This window comes from Phyllostomus hastatus, unplaced genomic scaffold (assembly GCF_019186645.2).
Source record: "Phyllostomus hastatus isolate PE091 unplaced genomic scaffold, TTU_PhHast_1.1 phas_contig_477, whole genome shotgun sequence".
In the NCBI taxonomy this organism is placed as follows: Eukaryota; Metazoa; Chordata; class Mammalia; order Chiroptera; family Phyllostomidae; genus Phyllostomus; species Phyllostomus hastatus.
Window position 1 is genome coordinate 3,898,559 of NW_025333889.1, and position 24,338 is coordinate 3,922,896.

Here is a 24,338-nt window from a genome sequence, read left to right on the forward strand (position 1 = left end):
GCACAGGTTTACGGAGAGAACTGGGGAGAGGGCTCCGGACTGAGGGCGACCTGTGCACAGGGCGTCCATTCCCCACAAAGAGCAGGCGTGGCTGGTGCAGTCCGTGCTGGGCGGAACTCTGGGAGGGCCCCGCAGGGCAGAGTCCCTGGACAGCATTAGGTACAAAATGAGCAGCTGTCCAATGATGTACAGTGCTTCTAAAGATGGGCAGAATGACTCTTTTTAATGGTTTTCTATTTCAGGGATATTCCAGTAAAACTTGTCTTTCCTCTTCACGGTCCAACTCAACGGCAGCTGCCACCATGACCCAGAGGAAGAGCGGAGCAGTCAGACCGCCTGCGGCCCGTGAAGTCCGTGGTGATTTGTTTAATTAGAAGTTACTACTCAACAAAGAGAAAAGGCATGCAACATTTCAGTTAAGGAATATAAGTAAACCAAACTAAAAAAAAAGTTCTAATAAAGTAGCAAATGACATAATAAATAAATGTGGTTCATTGCTTTCAACTGACTCACTGAGGAGATAAACAGAGCGCCCATAATCATGTTAACAGCAAACACATCGTACCTATGTTGTATTAGGTCATTTAAATCCTCACTAAACCCCCACAGATGGGGGGTTAGTCAATTGTTATCTCCATTTCTCAGGTGAGGAAACTGAGGCTCAGCGTCATTAAGTGCCTGTCCAAGATCACCTAGCCAGTGAGAGGCCTGGCCGTTGGGCACTGGGGCCTGTGCCCCTGCAGGGCCCTGCGTGGGTCCTTTCAGGGACAAAGGACTATGACCCGGCCCAGTTGTCTAGGCTCTGACACGTGACAGGAAATCCAGATCCTGGACATTCACAGGCAGGGAGTCCCTGACTCCTCTGGGAAACCCCAAATTTGCAAATACCACATAGCACACAATTTTCCCCATAAACGGAATAAAAGGTAATTGAACATGTCACAGCAGGAGTCCTAAAACACACACCCTCTCCTCGGGCGCCTTTCCCTGCAGCGCCGGCTTTCTGGCTCCCGGCCCTCGGGCTGCTCCGCCAGCCCTGGCTGTGCGGGAGGCCCAGAGCCGCCCTGAGGGAGGGTGCCCAGTCCCTGATGAGCATGCGTCTCTGCCAGACCACAGCCCCTGCTCGTCCCAGGGCCAGCGCGCCGCCCAACACCAGCACCCCAACCTGAGGGGGCCAAGGCAGAGGGCTCAGGCAAGGGACCCAAGACACAGAGCAGCGAGTGGGCGGTTGTGTGACGGCAGGTGGCCAGGGGCACCCTGACTGCAGTGAAGGGCCCCGGGGAGTGACACTTCCAAGAGCCACCATCCTCTGCCAGGAAATGAGGGTGTGGATGCCTCCCAGTCTCTGAGCACTTCAGACTCCCTGCCTTCAAGGGACACAGGCCAGGACGCAAGCTGCACCTGACCACACTCAACCCTCGATCTGCTTCCCACCGTCCATCAGAAGCGCCTGTGCCCACCGCAGGTGACAAGCACCTTGTCCCCCTAGGTTTAGAACACCTTCACTAACTTGAATTCCACTGATTCTGCCTCCTCCAAAGGGACAGAGCCCCAGACACCAGACACCACGAGGTGAGTTTCTGAGGTGAAGAGGGGCAGTTTCTAAAGCTGAAAGGGGCCAGCGACAGGGTCCTGGTAAAGGGGGAATGCGGAGCCACCCGAGCCTCACCCTGTGTGCTGTGACCAGGCCGCCCTGTGGACTGCTCTCTGGGAAGCACCTACCACGGACGGCTCCAGTCCCCAGGGTTCTTCGATGCTGCTACTGAATTCCCAAGTCATTCAAAACAAACGGCAGCGGTAGCCAGGGCAGCTGGACGAACTGCCTGCAGCACCCCTCTCTGCGCCCACCCCTCGCCGTGGCTCCAGCCAGGCTCCCACGCCCCTCTCCTGGCCACAGCGAAGGGCCCGTCCGACCCCCTCTCACGAGTTCTGGCCACCTGTTCCCTGCAGATCTAGTCTCCAGACTCAGAACAAAAGCCCACTGATATCACCCCTAGCTTTAAAAATCTTAACAGCTTCCCAGTACATTTGGCAAAAGAAGTCTTAACCCCCACAGCCTGGAAGCAATTTGTCCTGACCTCTGCCTGTCTCATCGCCCTCACACCTGCTCCCCTGGCAGGAACCACGGGCACCTGGACACTTGGCATCGCCGGCCCCTGGCATCGCCGGCCCCTGGCATCGCCAGCCCCGATCCTTCTGGGCCCCGGGAAGGCCTTCCCTGACCCCCTCCACCACTTCACCCGAGCCACCTCCTTCAGGGCCCGCTGTTCCTGCGCGTGGACCACCTGCCACCCCATGCCACTGGATGCTGCATCGAAGAAGGTCCAGCCCACTGAACACGTTCTGCTGGGTGCCCTCAGTGACAGGAACGAGGGCCCAAACCATCCTGGAGCACTGGTGACCACGTCAGTCTTCAACAAGTCGTCATGAGCACCAGCTCTGTGCTGGCACTCGGGGAAGGCAGTGAACAAAACAAAAACCCATGCTCTCACGCAGCACACGTTTATTACAGCATTGTAACAAAACAAATACAGCCAAATGGACTACTCGAGTGGCTCGAGTGGCTCGCAGGGAGGGACGGCGGCAGGGAGGGGAGGAGGGCAGGCAGTGTGAGAACAGAGCTATGCTGTACATCACTGCTTTTATTTTTGCTGCATTTTGAAACTTTAAATAACATTAAAGGTGGTGATGACATTTCATCAAGTCTTTATTAAAATAGGACCTACGTTAAAAATGATGAAAACATTGACTTGGGGAAACAAGTAAATAGAAGCAGTGAACTCTAATGGCCCTACTGTTCCTGACTCACTCTACCACTCCAGGCTGCCCAGGGAAGACTACAAAGGAAGCCAGCTTAGGACTTGAAGATAACAAATAAAACCACAATTAAAGCTCAAAGATGAAAAGACAGGGGAGGGGGGGATATCCAAAGTCCATGAAAACATTCAGAAACCCAAAAGAAAATGGAGGTGCTCAAAGGAAAATTTTTCTCTGAGGCAAGAAAATGACTACATTAAACAGAAAACATTTTAAAAATAGTTTATCCATCAAATGAGAATAAGCCAGGATAAAAACAAAATAAAAAGAACATGAAAATTATGCTGAAATGGGGGTAAAAACATTGCAAGTCGATGCAATAAAAAACAAAATTAACACTTCAGCAAATAGAATTAGAGAAAACCAACAAACGAAAACAGCACAGGAGAACGTGACGGAACCCTACGCCCATGACCCCACCGCCCGGTCCCTACTGCCCTCTGTGACTCCCTTCACCAGCCAGCTGCTCGCAGGCAGAAGCCGTGGCACCTTCACACCTCACCCTGGGCCGAGTCGATGGCACCATCGGTCCCTGCCCAGCCTCCGCCACACCCCGCCCAGAGCCAGAAGCCACCCTACCCACCACATCCTGCACGCCCTCCCCGTCCTCCCCCAGTGCACCCTCCACGCTGCAGCCAGGGTGAAATGCACCATCACTGCACGTCTGGGACTCGCACCAAATGGAACTACTCCGTGGCACTACAAGTTAAAGGGCTAAGTCCTAGGCCCCCTTCATGGCCTCCCGTGGTCTTCCTCTCCCTCTGGCCTGAGCCGGCCAACATGGCCCTTCTTTCACTTCTTCTCAAGGTCCCTCCCCACCACGAGGCCTTTGCACACACTGGTCCCTACACCTGCCCCATTCAAAAGTGCCTACGGATGCAGACACACATACAGAAGTACACTTACACACGTGTCCTTGAGTGGATTTACCACTGACCCCGCCACACGTCTCTGTTAAAACACCACTTCCTCTGGGGCAGTCTCCCCTCCCCTCCCCTCCCCTCCCCAAGACCAGCAGTGGGGGCAGGGGGAGGTCCTCCTTATTCTAAGGCCCCTGCAGCCTTCCTTCCCTGTTGCCTGTCTCAGCCTGTAATTACCCCTCTCCTCCGTGTGCTTCATCGAGCCCCACTAGTGTCCGAGCTCAAAGAAAAACAACCTCCCCCCACGGAAACTTTAGCAGTGAGCACGAGCTTGGCCCCAGGTAGGCCCGCAACGGACGCACGCCGAATCAACAAGCCGAGTTCCCAAAGAGCAAGGCAAAGCACACGAATCAGGATTACAGAGAGAAGAGAAGAAGAAAACACCCCTTTCGGATCTGGAAAACCGAAACCAGAGCCTGGAGACAACAGGTTCACAGTGCACCCGACACACTCCTGAGCAGAAACAGCATGGGGCCGAGAAGGCGCAGGCTCCCTCAGAAATGTCAGCGACGTCAAGGCTGGCTTCAGACGCCCCTGCAACACCAACGTGGAAAGCAGGATGCTGCCGGAGCTATCGAGGGAAAAGACCGTATTCTGATCCCTCTGTGGAAGGCAGAACATTTTACTTCATGTATCTTCCTTGTTCACCGGTCTCCTCTCATCTCCATTAGTCCGCCGTGAACGCCGGGGCGCCGGGGGAGGAGAGCGCAGAGCGGCTCGGGTGCCGTGCGGGCGAGCACTCGCTCCGCCTGCGGCACAGCCTGGCCGGGAGCGGGACATCGCCGTTCCGGCCGGCTGTACGAGATCTACTATAAAAACAGTTGTGAGCTCTAAGTGGACGGTAAAACTGTAACTGTAAAAACAGGGAAGTTTCCATTCAAATCGCTAACAAATACACACGCAAACAGTGCAGATGCCGCTCACAGAAATGCGAGACCGAAGATGGGCACCAAGGTCGCGTGAGACGGAGAAAGGACCGTGCGGCCCGCCCCAAACACTGAGGTCGGATGCAGAAACCCCGACTGGCAGAGAGCGCCTGAGGGCCACTATTCCAAGCAAATAAATAAATTACAGACTGAAATAAAACAAATTCTACTAACACGCCGCTTAGAAGGATGAAATCTAAAATTCCGAGGAAAAACTAAAGGTAAAAGTGAGGGTGGAAGAGGGAAGTCCACATATCAATTAAACTCTGAACAAAGGAAAGAAAGCATGGCAACATTACCAGTGATATCAGACAGAGTAGAGTTAGTGCCAAAAAATTCAGTGTGATTAATAAGTAATTACTCGATAACCAGGGTATTAACATTTATGCGCTTTAAAAGCTTCAAAGATGAGGAAGATAAAAACTATCAGAAATACAAGAATAAAATGACAAATATAATTGTTCTAAAAGAGATTAACTTCTCATTATATAATTGTTCTAAAAGAGATTAACTTCTCATTATCAGTCTGTGGAAGATCAAGTACATAAAAAATAAGACCATAAGAAAAACCTGAACTCTGGCTGGCATGGCTCAGTGAACTGGGTGTCGACCTGCGAACCAAAGGGTCGCCAGTTGGATGCCCAGTCAGGGCACATGCCTGGGTTGCAGGTGAGGGCCCCAGTAGGGGGTGCATGAGAAGCAACCACACATTGATGTTTCCCTCTCTTTCTCCCTCCTTTCCCCTCTCTCTAAAAAGTAAATAAATAAAGTTAAAAAAAAAAAGAAAAACCTGAGCAACAAATTTTGTAAACTGTAATGAAGACCAAACTTTATTCCCTATGGTAAATACACTATCTTTCAAGTAAATGCTATCTAACATATCCTACATTACATATGAGTGATCTCAATCACTCATGTAAACTTATAACATTACTTATAATATATTATAAATATATTATACTTATAAATATTATAGAGTGACAAAATTTTAGAAAAATTAAACAGATGACAACTGCTGACTCATAAGTGGAAGCCAGAGTCTCAACAGAGCTTTTGGCAGTGCTATAGGACTAGTGGGGGGTGGGGTCAACCACTGGAAACAGAGCCCAAGAAACACACAGCTAAAAGTCCTGAGCCTCCCCCACTCCATGAAGAGGAAGTGAAAATAGGCCAGCCAATCAGGAAAAATAAACCTACATTCAAATCGGCTCTATCACAGACTGGATTTAACCAGATCTGCTGCTTCCTTGCCTACTGGCCAGAGGCAAAAGCAAATCCTTTCTGAGGGAAGGCATCATCATCCTGAGCATTAAGTTATCCTGACAACATTTCTGACAATGTCCGCCAACCCAAGTTAACAGGCATGTCAGAGGGAAAAGACTAAAGGAACAAGGGCCAAAAGGAAAACCAGACAACAGAAAAAGACCCACAGAAGAACCAGATACTTGAGTTTTCAGACATAGACTATAAAACAAATGTGCTTAATATGAGGACTTTAGCAGGGAACTAGAAACCCTTTTATAAAACTCAGATAAAAATTGTGGAGCTGAACCATAAAATAATGGATACATAAAACACAACAGACGGACTTAACAACAGATAAGAAAGACCTGGAGAACATCCAAATAAAAATAGTAGTGATAAAATACCCAATGTAAAGAGAAGAGAAAATATTCTTTAAAGAGTACAGGAAACATATGGAAGACAGTGACAAGATCTAACATACAAGTCCCAGAATAGGAGGGGAAAAAAATTAAGGGGTAGAAGCAATACTTGAAGAAATAACAACTAAGACTTTCCAAAACTGACAACAGAAGAGATACACATAAATGCACAGATTTCAGAAGTGCCAGAACACTAAGCAAGATACACACAAAGGACCATGCCTGGAAAAATTACAGTAAAACAGCTCAATGCCAAAGAAAAACAACAACAACAAAAAGAAATCTTAAATATAGTCTGGGGGGGTGGGGGTTATATTACCATCCAAGGAGCAACAATAAGAATGAGAAGTTACTTTCAAAGAAATAAGGGAAGCTACAATACAATGGAGTGACAGTTTTAAATCTCTAAAAGACAATAATTGCCAAGGTAGAATTGAACATGCAAAAATACCCCTCAAAAAGGTGAAATAGCCCTGGCTGGCATAGTTCAGTGGATTGAGCTCGGGCTGCAAACCAGGCATCGCAGGTTCGATTCCCACTCTGGGCACATGCCTAGGTTGCAAGCCATGGCCCCAGCAACCGCACATTGATGGCGCTCTCTCTCTCTCTCTCTTTCTCTCTCTTTCTCTCTCCCTTCCCTCTCTAAAAATAAATAAATAAAATCTTTTTTAAAAAGGTGAAATAAAGATATTTTCAAACAAAAGTAGAAACCCATACTAAAGAAATACTGAAAGAAGCTTTTCAGATATAAGGAATATTACCCTAAATGGATCACAGAAATACAAAAAGAAGTAGAGCAACAGAAAGTACAAATATTCATTTTAAGTTGAAATTACGGACTGTATAATAATGCACTATGAGATTTCAAATATATACAAAATTAAAACATTCAACAAACCTTCAAGAAAGCAAGAGGTGAATATAATGTTTTGTTTTGTTTTGGGTTTTTTGTTTTGGTAACACAAATTAATTATAATTTCAATAGCAATGAAGGGTATAGAGAGGTTAAATGCTCTAAGATCCTTGCATTGTCTGGGAAGCACTAAAAAAACTAATCTATACTAGAATTTAAGTCAAGGATGTATTTTGTAGTCTGCAAAACACCCAAAAAATATATATAAAACAAGCTAAAAAAGGGGAACCGAAATAATTATAATCCACTTAAGAAAAGGTGTGAAAAAATAAAATGTGACACCGAGAAAACAAGTAACAATATGTTAAATTTATACTCAGATACGAGAGTATCTAAACAAAGCACAGATTTAGATTTCCGGCCAAGAGGGAGGCGTGGGTGCCTTTCTGGAACACTGTGTGTGTAGAAACGCTGTGCCTTCTCGCACAACCAGAAGAAGGACAACAAATAACAACCAGAACTGACAGAAAACCAAACTGTACGGAAGTCCAACAACCAAGGAGTTAAAGAAGAAACGTTCATCCAGACAGGTAGGAAGGGTGGAGATGGGCAGCTGGGGCAGAAAGGACTTGGGGCCAGGTGGCGGCTGGTGGAGCGAGCAGTCCCACATTTGCGTGCAGATAAACTGGGAGGAACAACTGGGGGGCAGGACAGATCCCACACTCAGGGTTCCAGCACAGGGAATATAAAGCCTCGAAACCTCTGAATGTAAAAACCTGTGGGGCTGCGGCAGCGGGAGAAACTCCCAGCCTCACAGGAGAGTTGTTGGAGGGACCCACAAGGTCCTAGAACATACACAAACCCACCCACCCAGGAATCAGCACCAGAAGGGCCCAATTTGCTTGTGGGAAGCAGGGGAAGTGACTAAAAGCCAGCAGAGAGTGGAGCAAGTGGCACTGTTCCCTCTCGGACCCCTCCCCCAAAGAGTGTCACAACGCAGTGACGTGGGTTGCCCCACCCTGACAAAAACCTAAGGCTCAGCCCCTTACTAAGTAACAGGTGCACCAAGACAAAAAATAAAATATGGCCCAACTAAAAGAACAAACCAAAGCTACAGAAAAAATACAATTAAGCGATGAAGAGATAGCCAACCTATCAGGTGCACAGTTCAAAACACAGGTAATCACAATGCTCATAGAAATAGTTGAGCATGGTCATGAAATGGAGGAAAGTGAAGGCTGTGAAAAGTGAAATAAAGAAAAATGTACATGAGCGCGGGCTGGGAACCAAAGTGTCTCAGGTTCGATTCCCAGCCAGGATACATTCCTGGGTTGCAGGCCATAACCCCCAGCAACCACACATTGATGTTTCTCTCTCTCTCTCTCTCTCTCTCTCTCTCTCTCTCTCTCTCTCTCTCTCTCTCTCTCTCCCCCTTCCCTCTCTAGAAATGGATGAATAATATCTTAAAAAAAAATGTACAGGGAACCAACAGTGAAAGGAAGGAAACTGAGTCTCAAATCAATGATTTGGACCAGAAGGAAGAAATTAGCATTCAACAGGAACAGAATGAAGGAACAAGAATTTAAAAAAATGAGGAGAGGCTTAGGAACCTCTGGGACAACTTTAAACGTTGCAACATCCAATCATAAGGGTGCCAGAAGGAGAAGAGGAAGAGTAAGAAATGGAAAACTTGTTTGAAAAAATTATGAAGGAGAACTTCCCCAATCTGGCAACGGAAACAGACTTTTAGGAAGTCCAGGAAGCTCAGAGAGTCCCCAAAGAAGTTGGACCCAAGGAAGCACACACCAAGGCACATCATAATTACATTACCCAAGATGAAAGAGGAGAGAATCACAAAAGCAGCAAGAGAAAAGGAGAGGTTACCTACAAAGGAGTTCCATAAAACTATCAGCTGATTTTTCAAAAGAAACCTCACAGGCAAGAAAGGGCTGGGAAGAAGTATTCAAAGTCATGAAAGGCAAGGACCTACATCCAAGAGTACTCTATCCAGCAAAGCTTTCATTTAGAATGGTAGGGCAGATAAAGTGCTTCTCAGATAAGGTCAAGTTAAAGGGGTTCATCATCACCCAGGCCTTATTTTATTAAATGCTAAAGGGGCTAATCTAAGAAAAATAAGATGATCAAAAATGTGAACAGTAGCCCTGGCTGGTGTAGCTCAATGGATTGAGTACCAGCCTGCAAACCAAAGGGTCACCAGTTCGATTCCCAGTCAGGGCACATGCCTGGGTTGCAGGCCAGGTCCCCAGTAGGGGATGCATGAGAGGCAACCACACATTGATGTTTCTCACCCTCTCTTTCTCCCTCCCTTCCCTTTTCTCTAAAAAGTAAATAAATAAAATATTCTTTTAAATGATTAAAATGTGAACAGTTTAAAAAATGTAAACAGTAAACTCATGACAGGCAACAACTGAACCTAAAAACAAAAACAAATACAAAAACAAACTAAGCAAACTACTAGAACAGGAACAGAATCACAGAAATGGAGATCACATGGAGGGTTATCAGTGGGAAGGGGGAAGAATGGGAGAAAAGGTACAGGGAATAAGAAGCATAAACAGTAGGTTCAAAATAGACAGGGGGAGGTTAAGAATAGTATGGGAAATGTAGAAGCCAAAGAACTTATATGTACGACCCATGAACATGATCTAAGATAGGGGAGTGCTGGTGGGAGCGGGGGTGCAGGGCAGAGGGGAATAAAGGGGGAAAATGGGACAACTATAATAGTGTAATCAATAATTTATTTTTTTAAAAAAACATAAAAATAAACTAAGTATAGCTTTAAATATAATCCAGTTGAAGACATAATCCAATTAAACATACAACAGATAATATTAAAACCACGCTTAAAAGAATCACACATTAAATAAAAACAAGTGTTGAAAGTAAAATAGAAAATTTTACTTTCTATTTACTTACTATCATTACTTACAATGTAATTACTAGCCAAAATAAAACTACTGTAGCTGTAATAACAACAAAGTAAACTCTAAAGCAAAAAACATTAAGATTGATAATGAAGGTTACTGTATAATAAAAGGGTGAATCTAGTAAGAATATAAAATACTTCTAAATCTGTATGGACTAAACAAAACCCTCCAAATATATAAAGCAAAATTAACAAACTGAAAACAAAAAAATAGGTTAAGTCCACAATCACAGTAGGAGATACACAGTTTAAATAAATCTCACTCAATAACTAATAGGACAAGCAGAAAATAAATCAGTAGGTTATAAAAGATTTGAGAAAAATGACCTCGCTGTGTCCTAATCAATTGCATAAAGAACTACCTAGTCCAAGTTCCGCTCAAATGCACATGGAACATTTATAAAAAACAACAGGTCATAAAGTCTTGATAATCTCAAAAGATTAGAATCACAGAGTTATGTTCTCTGATCACAGTAGAATTAAGCTAGAAATCAGTAACCGTACAACTAGAAAACCCCCCCAAGTGACAATAAGTCAGGAAATAAATCAGAAAACAGACACAAGAGAATATACATTAGGAGTCTCCTGACATGAAATACCTAAAACAGCCCACACTCGTCCACAGCAGCAGAAGTCAGGGCAGCGGTGATACACCGGAGAGGTTCGGGCGTGCTGGTTACACAACACGCCTGTTTGCACTCCTACTAACACACTTTTTGGTATGGAGGTCATATTACAATTTTAAAATTTATTTTAAATATATAGTTTCAGGAAAACAAACGCCTTTGAAAAGTTACGGTAGCAAAAATATACCTTCAGCACAAACTGTAAATATTGTGATCCTAAAGCTGAAAATAATTTTAAAAAGTGTTAGACAATGAAAAACATTTCACCTAATAACTTCAGCCCACTTTCTAGGGTGGGAAATCTCATCTAAAAAAAGACAAAGACAAAGCACTGAAACCATTACAGCCCCCGAGGGCAGAGTGAGAGAGGTAACTGCAAGCCCCACAGGTACAGCACTGACTACCTGAAGACACATGAAAAAGTCAATTCATAAAGAGAGACACACATCAGAATTACATTATTATCCAAGGTAAAAATGAAGGAGAGAATCCTAGAAGCAGCAAGAGATAAGGGGACAGTAACCTACAAAGGAGTTCCCATCAGACTGTCATCTGATTTCTCAAAAGAGACCTTGCAGGCAAGAAGGGGCTGGAAAGAAGTATTCCAAGTCATGAAGACAAGGACCTATATCCCAGATTGCTCTATCCAGCAAAGCTTTCATTTAGAATGGAAGGGCAGATAAAGTGCTTTTCAGATAAGGTCAACTTAAAGGAGTTCATCATCATCAAGCCCTTATTTTATGAAATGTTAAAGGGATTTATCTAAGAAAAGAAGATTTAAAAAAAAAACATGTATAGTAAAAGGACAGCAAACTCACAATTATGAACAACCACACCTAAAGCAAAACCAAAAGAAACTAAGCAAACAACTAGAACAGGAACAGAACCACAGAAATGGAGATCACGTGGAGGGTTAGCAACAGGGGAGTGGGAGGAGGAGAGAGGGGAAAAAGGTACAGAGAATAAGTAGCATAGATTGTAGGTTGAAAATAGATAGGGGGAGGGTAAGAATAGTATGGGAAATGTAGAAGCTAAAGAACTTATAAGTATGACACATGGACATGAACTAAAGGGGGGGAAATGTGGGTGGGAGAGGGTGTACAGGGTGGAGGGGAGTGAAGGGGGGAATGGGACAACTGTAATAGCATAATCAATAAAATATATTTTAAAAGAGAGAGAGAAACACAGATATGGTGGACTCGGAGAAATGTCTGACCTCACTTTGATCACTGAAGAAACAAATTACCACTTTTAAACTATCGAGGTGGCAAAGATATTCTAAAATGTGAACACATGGTTTGTTAAAGGACAGGAAAAAAAAAGCACTTTCTTTCATAAAGCCTTGCTGATACTTCTGAGGGCAATTTGGCAGTAACATACCAAAAGTCTTTTAGTTTTCACAGGTGAGTGTTAACATATGTAATCATCAGAAGCATACAACTCCATGTAACTGTAGAGGCAGGGACATGAAGCTGGCAAGCCACCCTTTTCTGGGCACTCTGCTGTGGTTCTGGCCCGGGAAGGGGGTGGCCCCACTGTCGGCTGTGCTCCCAGCTCTGCTCCCACCTCCCGAAGGTACCGCTGCCACTGCCCCGCCTGTCAGGGATCCAAAGACAGTCTGAGTCTTTAGCTTCAGCAAGGCTCACTCTGTTCTTACAGAGCGGGGAGGCGGGTGGATCCCGTCCAGTGACAGGAGACCCGCCGTGCCACTTCTTCCACCAAGCCTGCCGCAGAACCTCTCCTCTCCCCCAAGGAGCTCCGCCCACCTGTCTGTCTATTTCCCTGGGAAGTTTCTTGTCCCGAGGCTCCTTACTTCATGGCACAGTTCTCTGGCCATTTTGGAGGGGGAAAAAAATGGAGTCTCTTCTAATGTGGAGCAAATGTACTCGTGCTTCTACAGCTATAAAGGGTTCCCATCTGTTGGCTGATTCATGGTAATAGCATCTTCCACTGACTGGCTGTTTGTATCAGGCATGCAATTTTAGTAGAAGTTGCAGAGTTTGGAAATCACTGAAGGAATAGCTGGAAAACCAAATGAGATATTCCAGGGAGTGCAGAAGCTTCTGGGCAAATTCATTCATTCATTCTGCACTCGCTCCCTGAGCAGGGCGCCGCCTTCCAGGAGGGCATGGCAGGCCTGCCTGCAGAAGGAGCCGCCTACACCGAGACTCCTGCAGTTGGCTGTGTGGTGACAGGTTCAGAGGTCAGACGGTAAATGTCTCAGGGGGAGAGAAATGGGACAGATCGTTAAGTGTGAATTTTAAGCAAAGAAAACATTTGTATCACCGGCAGCCCCAGGGTCCGAAGCTTCCCGACTCTACAGAAGCATGATGGGGTGGAGGACAGGGGGCCCCAGACACTCTCCACTCATCTCCCACCCCGGACGCCATCGCAGACTACTCAGGCAAGGGGCCTCCTCATCTCGGATGTTTCCGGAGAGCCTCAGCATCCATCTTTCCGTTGTCCTTGCACCACACCCCCAGATGAAACGGTGGTTTTAGAGCGCTGGCAAAACAGAAGACAAGCGGGGAAGAATCGGCGCCTCTGCCCCAGGGCTGGGCACCATCCAGGGCCAGCGAGCGGACCGGAGGCGCAGAGGCTGCTCCAGCACAGAACAGGCCCTCCGCCTGAAGCCGGGAGCCGCGAGCCGGGCCCTCGGAACTCGTCTTCCCGCAGAGTCCAGACCCAAGTCGGGGCCGCTCTCAGGCCGGGCTGACAAGGCCCCACAGTGACCTGTGCAGTCCCGAAGGACCACGCTGTTTCTCCATATTTTTACTGAGGCAGAATTCCTATACAGTTCACCCTTTTAAAGTGTACAATTCAGCGGTTTTCAGCACATTCACAAAGTTGTACAACCATCACCCATATCTAATTTTAGAACGTTTTGTCACCCTCAAAAAAAAAAGCCAACAAAAATAAAACCCTGCACAGTTTAGCAGGCACGCCTTCTTCCTTCGCAGCCCCTCGAAACCACTAATCTACTTCCTGTCTTTACAGATTTGCCTATTGTGAACATTTCGGATAAATGCAATCACCAACTAAGTGGACATCTGCGCCTGTCTTCGTTCACTCAGCATAATGGTTTCAAGGCTCATCCCAGGTGTAACATGTATCTGTACCTCACTTACTTTTCAAAAGCCCTTTAAAAGTTTCTACTTTCTACCTCAAATAAAATCCCATTTCTAAGAATTTATACTATAGAAATACTCAGAAATGCACAAAAGCATCTGTGTGCAAGTATATATTACAATATTATTTATGATAGGAAAAAATCAAATGTTTAATGTAGAGACTCAATACATAAACTTACACAGTTATATGATGGAATGCTATGTAATATAAATAGATAAGATTTTGAAGGATATTATAAGATATGAGAAAAAGCTCATTCTTAAAGAAAGTTGAAAACTATTTTATAAAATGTATCTTGTGGGCTCTGGCTGGTGTGGCTCAGTGGATTGAGCACCAGCCTGCGAACCAAAGGCCCACCAATTTGATTCCCAGTCGGGGCACAGGCCTGGGTTGCGGGCCAGGTCCCTGTAGGGGATGCGTGAGAGGCAACCACACACAGATGTTTCTCTCCCTCTCTTTCTCCCTCCCTTCCCTTCTCTCTAAAAGGAAATAAATACAATCTTTAAAAAGAAAAGTTGTGAAAAAAACAGAAAAATGACAATAAATATAAAGCATAAACTGAATTAGTAACAAATAAATGGGATCGATCAATAATCCAAGAACTGGTTTTCTCTCTCTTTTTTTTTAAAGGGGGAGCTTAAGAAGTTTGACAAGAAAAATAAAGCTAAACAAATAAAATTAGAAATCCAAACAAAGGCGGGTCTACACAGAGACACCGATGTTTAAAGTGCAAATACTACATGCTGCTGAGTTGGAAGGTGTGAAACAAGTGGGAAAGTAAATTACAAAAACAGACTCAGAAAGTAAAAAAGCTCAAATAAAAAAACAAAAATTAATCTTTCAGGCTTATCCATAGACTTACCTCCCCCAAAAGTCTTTGTGACAGATAATTTAAGGTAAGTTCTCTCAAACTTTCCAAAACAAACAATTCTAAAGTGTTCTAGGACATACAAAATCATATAACAAGTTACTAAATGAATTTTATGGGGCTATTTTAACTGAAATCAAAACACAACCAAGGCTCCTTCTCCACACCAAAGAAAACCACACACGGACCAGAAAATTCTAAATACAAAATACAAATACCTAAAACCAAACTGGTCATCTAAGTTAATGCTCAAAATACTCCCATGAAATTCAACACCCATTCTTATTATTAAAAACACTAAAAGCCACAAATCAAAGAATAATCATTTGCGCGTCTCTCCCGGCCACTATAAAAACAATAAAATTCATGGAGAAAAAGTTGATAATATTCCACGTAAAATGAGGAGTAAAATAAAAGAAACCATCAGGAAAAGCTAATTTAAGAAGCCACGAAGCAAAACCAAGAGCAGTTAGTTACATCAACACAAAGTAGAAATTTAAATGGGGAAGGGAAATCCTATTAGTATCAGCAACACCAATAATCAAACCATCAGTAAGTAAATAAAACAAAAACTGAAAGTATCTGAAACTAACACTAACCCAAAATGTCAGATCCTAAACATGAAGAAAATTACCCACCTTGACTGTTATAAAAGAATTTTTTAAAACAGGGATTATATTTTATTCCTAGATGAGATAGCTGAATAATATAAAGAAAACAATTTTTTAAATATTCCATTCCTAATACTGGAGTCATACCTTACATAGGTAGGTTCTAAAGTTAGCCCCTGAAGCCAAAATCATAAAGTCATAAGACAAATGCTATATAGCCATTAAAAAATATGATGGACATTCAGATCAGTCAACATGGGAAAATGATCACCATAAATTGTCAAGAGGGAAAAAAAATGTAAACACGAAAGGATCACCATGATCTCATGGTCGATGTGGGTGAAGAGACAGTTATTCAGAAATACAGAAATGCCCTGAAGTGCGTAGCTGCTGCCTCTGAGTAGTGAGGTCACATAATTGTATGCACTTAGAACTTCTGCAGAAAATATAACAAAGCTTCTATAAATGGGGGTGCGCCCAGTTTAAAAGTAAAAAAGAAAAGAAATATATCAAAACATTAATTATATGTTTTGAGGTAGCCTAATTATGGCTATTTTTTAATTGCTTCAACATACTTTTCTGTATTTTCCAAATTCTGTACTAAAATCATGAAAAACAAACCTCTGTGAAAGACTGTTAGAGAAATGTAAACAATATGTTAATACATTTCATTTGGACCCTCCTGTTCTTTTTGTGTGTGCATGTGCCAAATTCTCAGTTATTCTCCAACCACAGTATTACTTCCAGCATTAAATTCATCATCTACCAGGAATCATTTCCATCAGAGCAAAAAGGACAAAAAAGTCTGAACTGCTCACACGCTTGTTCAAATTAAAAAGGGAAACCAGACATGGTGAAGAACCACGAAAAGTGAGCACCCAGAGTCTTACCGTAAAGCTGTTGTTGACGTTTTTGGTGCTGGATTCGGCCACGCTGGCATCTGTCAGGTCCACCTCATCGAATATGATCGACTGGGGAGAGACACAGGGGCCGCGGCCAGCGTGAGGCTCCGGAGCCCCCCGGGCGGACACGTTCCCCGGCCCTGGCCCAGTGCTGCTCACCGCTGTCCTCAACCCCAGGCAGGCAAGCGCCCACAGAGGCCCAGGCCCCGGACGTGGAGGCTCGGGGACAAAACAAACGCGGGCTGCACCCCCCATCCAGCCCCAGGTGGGGCTCTGGGATTTCTTTTCACCCAGGAGGTCATGAGTGATTGCACTGGTAGAGAAAATAATAATGACAATAATACTGCGATTCTATACTTATTTCCTGCAATACCAGTGTCTCACTTTTAAATGTGAACTATGCCCTCAGGTGAGGTCCACCTGGAAGAACAGGGGTCGGGACTGAAGACCCTCTGTCCTGGCTTCAGCTTCTCCAGGAAGCACATTTGGGAGAAAGGTGCCCACTAAGATAAATGATTTTAGGGGAAGGGAGGCCAATCCACAGAGAAGAAATCTGGCTGTGAAAGAAAAGGAGGGAGCAAAGTGAAGGAACCTAGTCCTGGAGAGAGACAGGCTCCGGAGGAAGGGCTGGAAATCGGGCCTGGGAACACCCCCCGTTTCCCCTCCGCTCCCCTCAAGTCGCCCCTCACACTCCCCTGCTCCTGTTAACCTTCCTGGGCCTTCTGGGAGGACTCCACAGGGAACCGCTGGAGGAAACACTAATAACTCAGAAAAGAGACTCAGCCTTTTAAGTAACCTCCCCCACCCCCACAGAACTAAAATAACTATAAGGGTTTGTGTTTTTTTAAGTGAGAAATATGGTCACAGCCCTTTCTAAACAAGTTGCTCTGTTCAGTTTCAAATTTTAACCCACTAACTCTCTAGGGATACATCTCAAAATGCAAATGATTCACATTCCAGATTTTTCTTAACACCAAAATAAAAGTATTGACAGCAACACTGATACAAAAATACTGGTGTTCAGAATACTGAAAACTAGCTTTGCAAGCACACAGGTGTCTGAGATGTGGAAGGCCACGTTCGTTTAAACAGGGCGGTAACTCCGTGCCTCCCACGAAGGCACGGACTCCTCCCTCCTCTTTCACAAACGTGCGCCCGGTGATTCCAGCTTCCAACTCTCGGGCAAGATGGCACCCAGAAGGAAGGGTCCCGGCCAGAAAGCCCAGTGGTGAAGAACGGCTGTTCACACATCAATAAGTCCAGTTTTCGAAAATACTTTTCATTAGTTTCACAGGTGTGTACTTATCTCCAAACTCATCAGGTTATATATATTAAATAGCTATAGCTTTTTGTATGCCAATTAAACCTCAATAAAATGGTTTTTAAAAAGACACTGTCCTCCGTAATGAGAGATGTATAAGCCTGTAACCCCTGATCTTTCCACAAGAAAGATATCCAGCTATATAATATGGCTATTTCTGGGACATTCTCTCCTTTCTCACTGGTGACATACCACATTTAAAAAATGAATAAAAGTAAATGTTTATAAGCACTAAAATGTGCCTTGAGACAGATAAAACCTAGCACCCTGGAGTACTGGGAAACTCTCTAGAAAAAAACAGCTTTAAGGATCAAAGGCTCCCCCCGGATGAGGACCCAGCGCCCAAATCTCCCCTGCGGGGCCCCGGGACCCCAGACGTCCCCTCCCAGGACGTTTCCAGCACTGCGCCTCACCTTCGAGGTCTTTGCATAGTACAGCGTTCGCCCTCGCAGCTTGAAGTACCTCCTCTTGGACCTCTGGAAGGAACTGTTCTGTTTGGTCAGCATCCCCTCCTTGATGACGGTCTGAAAGCACAGAAACGAACTCATGAGCACAGGTTTCCACAGACCCCTGCGCTCGTCCACCCAAACCGCACACTGCCTGTCTGGTGCGTTCGCGTCTCTCCCTGGTGACAGCCTAGCAGAAATATTTCTCACACTCTCCCCAGACCTTGACCCGTGGACAGGCCGAGCACACTGCCGGGGGAGGGCTAACACAATTCTCTGCGGGGCGATGGCATGCCTGCGCGGCGGGGGCTTCGGAGGCCAAGGTGTGCCCTGGATGCCCAGGGGAGCAACAGAAAGGGACAGGCTAGAAGGACCACAGCAAGCGGCCCGGGGCCAGCACATTCTCCAACTTCAGCATTTGGTATTTTTCAGCTATTCTTGGCCCCGTCTCCATGTTCTCAGGCCTCCTGCCATTTCTCAGGATCCCAATGCCAAAACTGTCAACGCAGGTTGCTGCGGGGTTCCGCACAGCTCCAGGCCTGCACCCCACTCGGCCCTCACCCTATTCACAGGCCGGGGACCCGCGTCTGTCCACACTGTGAGAGAGAAGGGGATGGCCACAGCCACCAAAACTCATCTCATCCTGTAAATCTGATCAGTCCACCACAAAACAGAAGTTCTGGCAAGAGAATCAAGGGGTAGACAGCTGTCCACTCATCTCATCTCAATGGAAGAGTGGGGCATGGCCTCTCCTGGAGCTGTCTCCCCTCACATTGCATCCCGTGTGCTGGCCGCCTAACGGGCCGAGGGCGCCCCGCAGACCACCTCAAAGTTACATGCTCCAGGAACACAGCTTGGTCATTGACACGTGGAGCCACTCAGAGCCACTAACACAGTCAAAACTAACGAACAAGATGCATGAAACAAAAGCCGGCTCTCAGCATCTGCAGGGTATGTTTTACCCCACCCAACAGAAACATCCGTTATACACAGCGTCTCATCACAGAATGGAGGTAGAATGTATAAAAATTCTGTTAAAGGATGGGAATATTGGTTCAGAGACACTTCCATTTAGTTATCCAATCCCATATAGGCTTTTCACTTTAAGTGACTTTTTTTCAAAGTATCTATACGAAGCACTTGGGTATCAGTGGCCACTTGAGATGACACGAGACAAAACCAGACACAGAAACCTCCCACCACCCAAATGCACCAGAAGGCAAGGGCAGGACACCGGTCATCTGGTCCTTCCTCACCAGGGAGGGAGCGCAACTCAGGATGCAGTGTTGTTTCTGGCCCCCGCAGAAGGGTGCCCAAGAAAGCCCCTGCCCCCCACATACCACCCACAGCTGGCTGTGCAACAGAGCCCCTGCCTCAACGTCACGGCAGTCCAGGGGGCCCTGGGAACGCAGACAGCATGCTCCTCCTCCAACCCTGACTCAACACCCCTCTATGAGCCCCCTCAGCACAGGCAGGCTCCCACCACAGGCCAGGGGTAATGGAAGCTGCGCTGTGCGGCCAGCCTAGCAGCACAAACAGCAGTGCTCTCCGACCCCCGAGAGAACAGACCCAGGAAAAAACTCCTGAGGGCCCCACCTACTCACTCAGTGATGTACATCTGCACCTTCACGCGTGAGGAGGTTGCCCACCTGCTCTCCCAAGTAGTGGCGCCAGAAGAGAGAAACACGACATCACCCAGTGGTCAAGAGAAAACACACACCAACTACAGTCACAGAGCCTGAAACCTGCATCCTTACTGAGCAAAGGCCTGGCTCTTCCAAAGTGTGGGGACACCTGCTGAACCAGACCCAGGCCGATCCCCGGAGCCCCCGAGAGAAACGGGTCTGTACTCGGGAGAAACTCCCGGGCTGTTTCCCAGCCTCCTCTGCCGACCCAGGTGCACATGGCGGTGCTCATCTCAGCGCGCTCTTCAAAGACCCGGGGTGGCCGGCCTGCGCACCGCAGCACAGGGCCCCGGGCGCCTGCACCCCTCTGCGGGAGAGCCTTCCTTCTGGGCCCACAGAACCCGCTCTCAGGCGCAGGTGCCTCTCCTCACCCACGCAGGCACATCTCCTCACCCACGTGTCTTCCTTACCTCTGCAGGGGAAGGAACCGCTTCCATCTCTTCCCCAAATGCAAATTAAAAAAAAAAAAAAAGACAAAACCAACCAGCACAGACCCAGAAAAGTTCTAAGTTATCCTTAAAGGATAAATGCTAGAGCGCTTTCCCTCGAGTCTCCTGCTCCACATGTCACACATAAAAAAAGCAAAATTAAAACACAATCCACCACACACACACACACACACATCTTTCGTAAAGCGGATGACAGCTGATCGTGGGCTACCCAAGGAGAGCTGCTGTTCTATTTATAGAACACGCACGCCCAGAAAAAGACTGGTGGGTTTCAGCGGAAAAGGCTGGAGAAGAGATAAAGGCAGCATTTCTTTGAAGCTTTCTCAGAAACTGCATTTCTTCTGATTCACTGCTCATGAATACTATAGATGTGTTGCAGAATATTTTTAGACACTCAGTCAAAGCCATGAACTAAAGTGGTCAAGAAAAAAACCCATCTGAATAATGTGCTATGTTTTGCATCAGGCAGCCTGTAACCAGCACCCACAGGAAACACTGCTTGGCTGGCAAGCCTCCTCCTTACAGCCCGCGAGCAGAGACCCGGAGTCAGATGCCCAGATCTCCAGCGCGGCTCACTCAGGGCACGCCGGGCGGCCAGGCTCTCAGAGGCGACCTATCACATTCTTTGCACAAACAAGGGGGCCAACTCTGTCAAAGAGGGCACCTTTACTACCACCAGGGACAAGAAAGAGCAGAGTTGCAACACACGCAGGCACTGAGAATAACAGTTAGCAAGTGAGAGCGTGTGCACTGGCAAACCTCCAGAAAGGAAGCAAGTCCCCCAGCTGGACTCCAGGGTGAAAGGCACCCGAGTGCTCAGCCTGAGCCTAAGCGTGGCCCTCGGTGCCACAGCCACCCACTGCCCAAACAGACGAGGGCCCAGCCACAAGAGAGACCGCCGAGTCACCTGCTGCAGAGGGAGGTCCGGAACGAAGACCTGAGGAAGGCAGCTCTAGAAATGCCCTGAAAAGAGGTGTCAACAAGGGGGCAGAGAAAGGCGAAAGCAGGCCCTGTGAGCCCTGGTCAAACCCACCCGCCCATAAGGCCCTGTCTCCAAGGGGCTGTGTGGGCCCAGCCACAGGGTGAGGATGCCCCTCTCTGGAAAGGCAATAGAAGCCCCTTCCCTCCTCAGTCCCCTTTAGTGCCGCCACAGCCCCAGCACTGGCTCTGAGGACTACAGGGACAGCGCAGAGCAGGGGAGGGCGGAGGGCACGGGCACCAGGGAGGGAGCAATCGCCCCACCTCTCCGAGAGGGAAGGCATCACAGAGCAGGTCTCAGAAGGTGAGCAGGGGTCTGAGCAGACCAGGCGGAGGGCGTGAAACCACCTGAGGCTGCAGAGAGCCCAAGAGGGCCAGAAGGGTGGGGGGCAGGCCCAGGTCACTGACAGCCAGGCCTGTGAGTCACAGGTCAAGGGGTGGTGTCTCCGACGTGCACTTCAGAAAGATGATTTTGGCTGCAGTGCGGAGCAAAGAGGGAGGGGGTGAAACCTGGAGGCAGGAAGAACACTCCAGAAGCTCTTACAAAAGGGCAGCCAGCAACGATGAGCACCTGAGAGGAAGGGGACATGACACAGGCCTTCGTGTTGGGGAAGACAACCCACCACTGACAGAGGCAAGGAGGCAGGCGAGAGACCGAGGATGGCTCCGTGGGGCCTCCAGGGGGAGGAGTCGGCTTCGTTCTGGACATCCTGGCTCTGAGGACCTTGAGGACACCGGCGACCTGAGTGGAGAGCAAGCTGCGGACACACAGTCGAGGGGGATAAGAGAAAGTTTAACCGGGGAGATGCCTCAGGGCAGTCCCTCATGGAGAAAGGAGAGAAGGGGAGGAGGCCCGGGGACCCGACCAGGGGCCCAAGGACACCGACATCAACGTGCAGAGGAGGCGGGAGCCCCGAAGAGAGGACGAGCATGAGCAGAAAAGCAGGGAGCAGATGAGAAAGCAGTGGGAAGACCCGGGGGGTGTCGAATACAGCTGCGAGGTTGTGAGTGGGACTGGGCAGGGCCAGGAGGGCCTGCCAGAGCAGACCCCCCGGCCTGGCCCGGGGCAAAGCCAGGTCGAAGGGCACTGAAGGGGTTGTTTTTCTTCACTCGCACGTTAACTTTTCATAAACACAGGGCCAGGCTGTACGCACTGTACTTTTAACTTCCTATTTCTTCCGCCGCGCTGTGCTGTCAGCACCCTTCCATATTGGTAAACATGTTTTTGTCGGCTGCCGAGTACCCCTGTGGCGGTGCAGACACCAACCCCCTGCGGGGACCCCGGGGGTGCTCCCCGCCCCGCACCGCCAGCGCCGCTCCGGGAACACTGCCTCAGCCACACACCTGCTCGAGCCCTGGGCTGCTCCTTAGAGCAGGTCACTACAAGTGGAGTTTGGGGATCAAAGATAGCCCAGAAACAGATCCGAAACCAAGACGTGTAACAGCAGCGGTGTCGCAGGCTAGGGCGGCAGAGAGCCAGCCACGTCCACGACCAGGGCTGAAGCTCGGCCATGCGAGAAGACGGCCCCCATGGCCCCTTCCCTCACACACCACAGACCACAGCTGCTTCCAGGCAGATGGCAGATCCAATGTGAAGAGCAAAATTCAAGTCTCAACAAATGATACAGAAGAATTCCTTTAGGACTTTGGGACTGGGAAAAGTTTCTTAAACAAGATTTAAAAAACAGCCCTGGCTGGTGTGGCTCGGTGGATTGACTGCTGGCTCTCTAACTGCAAGGTCGCTGATTGGATTCCCAGTCAGGGCACAGGCCTGGGTTGCGGGCCGGGTCCCCGGGCGGAGGTGTGAGAGAGGCAACTGATAGCTGTTTCTCTCCCTGTCTTTCTCCCTCCTTCCCCTTCCTCTCTAAAAATGAATAAATAAAATCCTTTTAACAAATTTTTAAAAAGCAGGGATATTAGCATAAAAAAGTTAATATACAAAAGGATTGCTAAAATGTTTCAGTGGAAAGAAGCTAGAAAAACTTATTACCTTAAATTTGCATAGCACTTTTCACGAGCATTTTCCGATCTATTTGCCAACTTAATAAAACAAACACTTGTGGTCCCAGAGACAGACACTAATATTCCAATTCACAAATAAGAAAATGGGTTACCAAGGGACTGAGTAACATGTTCAAGGTTAAACAGCTAATAACAGGCCACAAAAGAAATGTCAGGCCTCCTTACTCTTATCTCAAACCTTCTGCTATGGTTTATGGTTTATGGTTTATGAATAGCGTAATTCATAAAGAGAATAAAAAATAATGTGTTCACAAAGCATCTACAACACATTCAAAGAACTACAGGTTATTTTAAACACTGAGTACACATTACACCTACTACATTCGTATCAGCCATTTTTACCTTTTAATCCTCATACCAACTTTGGAGATTTTTAGCAATATTCTCATTTTACAGATGAGGACATGCGGATGGGGCACGGAGTGGCAGAAGAATTAACTAACCGGTGCAAGGCCACATGGCCAGTAACAGAAGACCTGGACAGCCAGACCAAAAATATTTGTTGGCAAAAGAAACCGGCATGAAAGTCCACTGATAAATCTGATTTAATCCAATTAAGCAAAGGTAAATTCCTTCATCTGTTCAAAACACCACCCCACTAGTTCGTGCTGATTCAGACTACTGCAACCTATCAACAACCTCCCTAATACCCCCTGCTCTTACCACAGCCTACCAAAAGCTGAGGAAGGTTGCACATACGAGTGTCTCCACGGCACCAACAACCAGCAGGAGAGGGCAGACCACAGCACCTGGGTAACCTCGGGGCGGAGCCAGGCCCTACACCAGGTGCCGCCGATCTGACTCATCCACGTGAGGTTTTTCCTAAAGGCCCAAACAATTACCCATAGAAAAAGGACTGCCTTTCTGTCTTACCAATCACATGAACACAATTTCTGTTCTCCCACTACCCTGGTCCACCTCCTTCAAGGCAGTGCCACCAAGATCAAAGCTACCATATCCCAAAGCCCCTCTGTCACTGAGAGGAGGGGAGATGCCTCATTCCTGTCCCCACTACATGAGGAAGGACAAGCAAAAAGCCTTGAAGTAGCCCAAAACGTAATCCCCAAAAGAGCTGCTCCTAGATCTGCCCTTCATCCAGAGTCCACAGCCCCCTTCCCCAAACTGGGGGGCGGGCACTTCTTTCACTGTGGAAAGGCCGACTGCCCCTCTC

The 24,338-nt window shown here is 47.1% G+C and overlaps 1 protein-coding gene across 3 annotated transcripts in view; it reads right to left on the bottom strand.

The window, feature by feature from the left end:
• The window catches only part of DGKD (diacylglycerol kinase delta), a 107,156-nt gene that overhangs the window by 62,728 nt on the left and 20,090 nt on the right, over positions 1 to 24,338 (bottom strand). For 2 of the 3 annotated variants that reach the window (XM_045845629.1, XM_045845628.1), the window contains exons 2-3: positions 18,001 to 18,111; positions 16,255 to 16,335 (exon numbers count right to left, since the gene is read on the bottom strand). In XM_045845629.1, the coding sequence (XP_045701585.1) occupies positions 16,255 to 16,335; positions 18,001 to 18,111 (192 nt within the window). Of the gene's footprint in view, positions 1 to 16,254; positions 16,336 to 18,000; positions 18,112 to 19,790; positions 20,045 to 24,338 lie in introns of those variants that run through there. The other variant, XM_045845630.1, reaches the window with a different exon arrangement.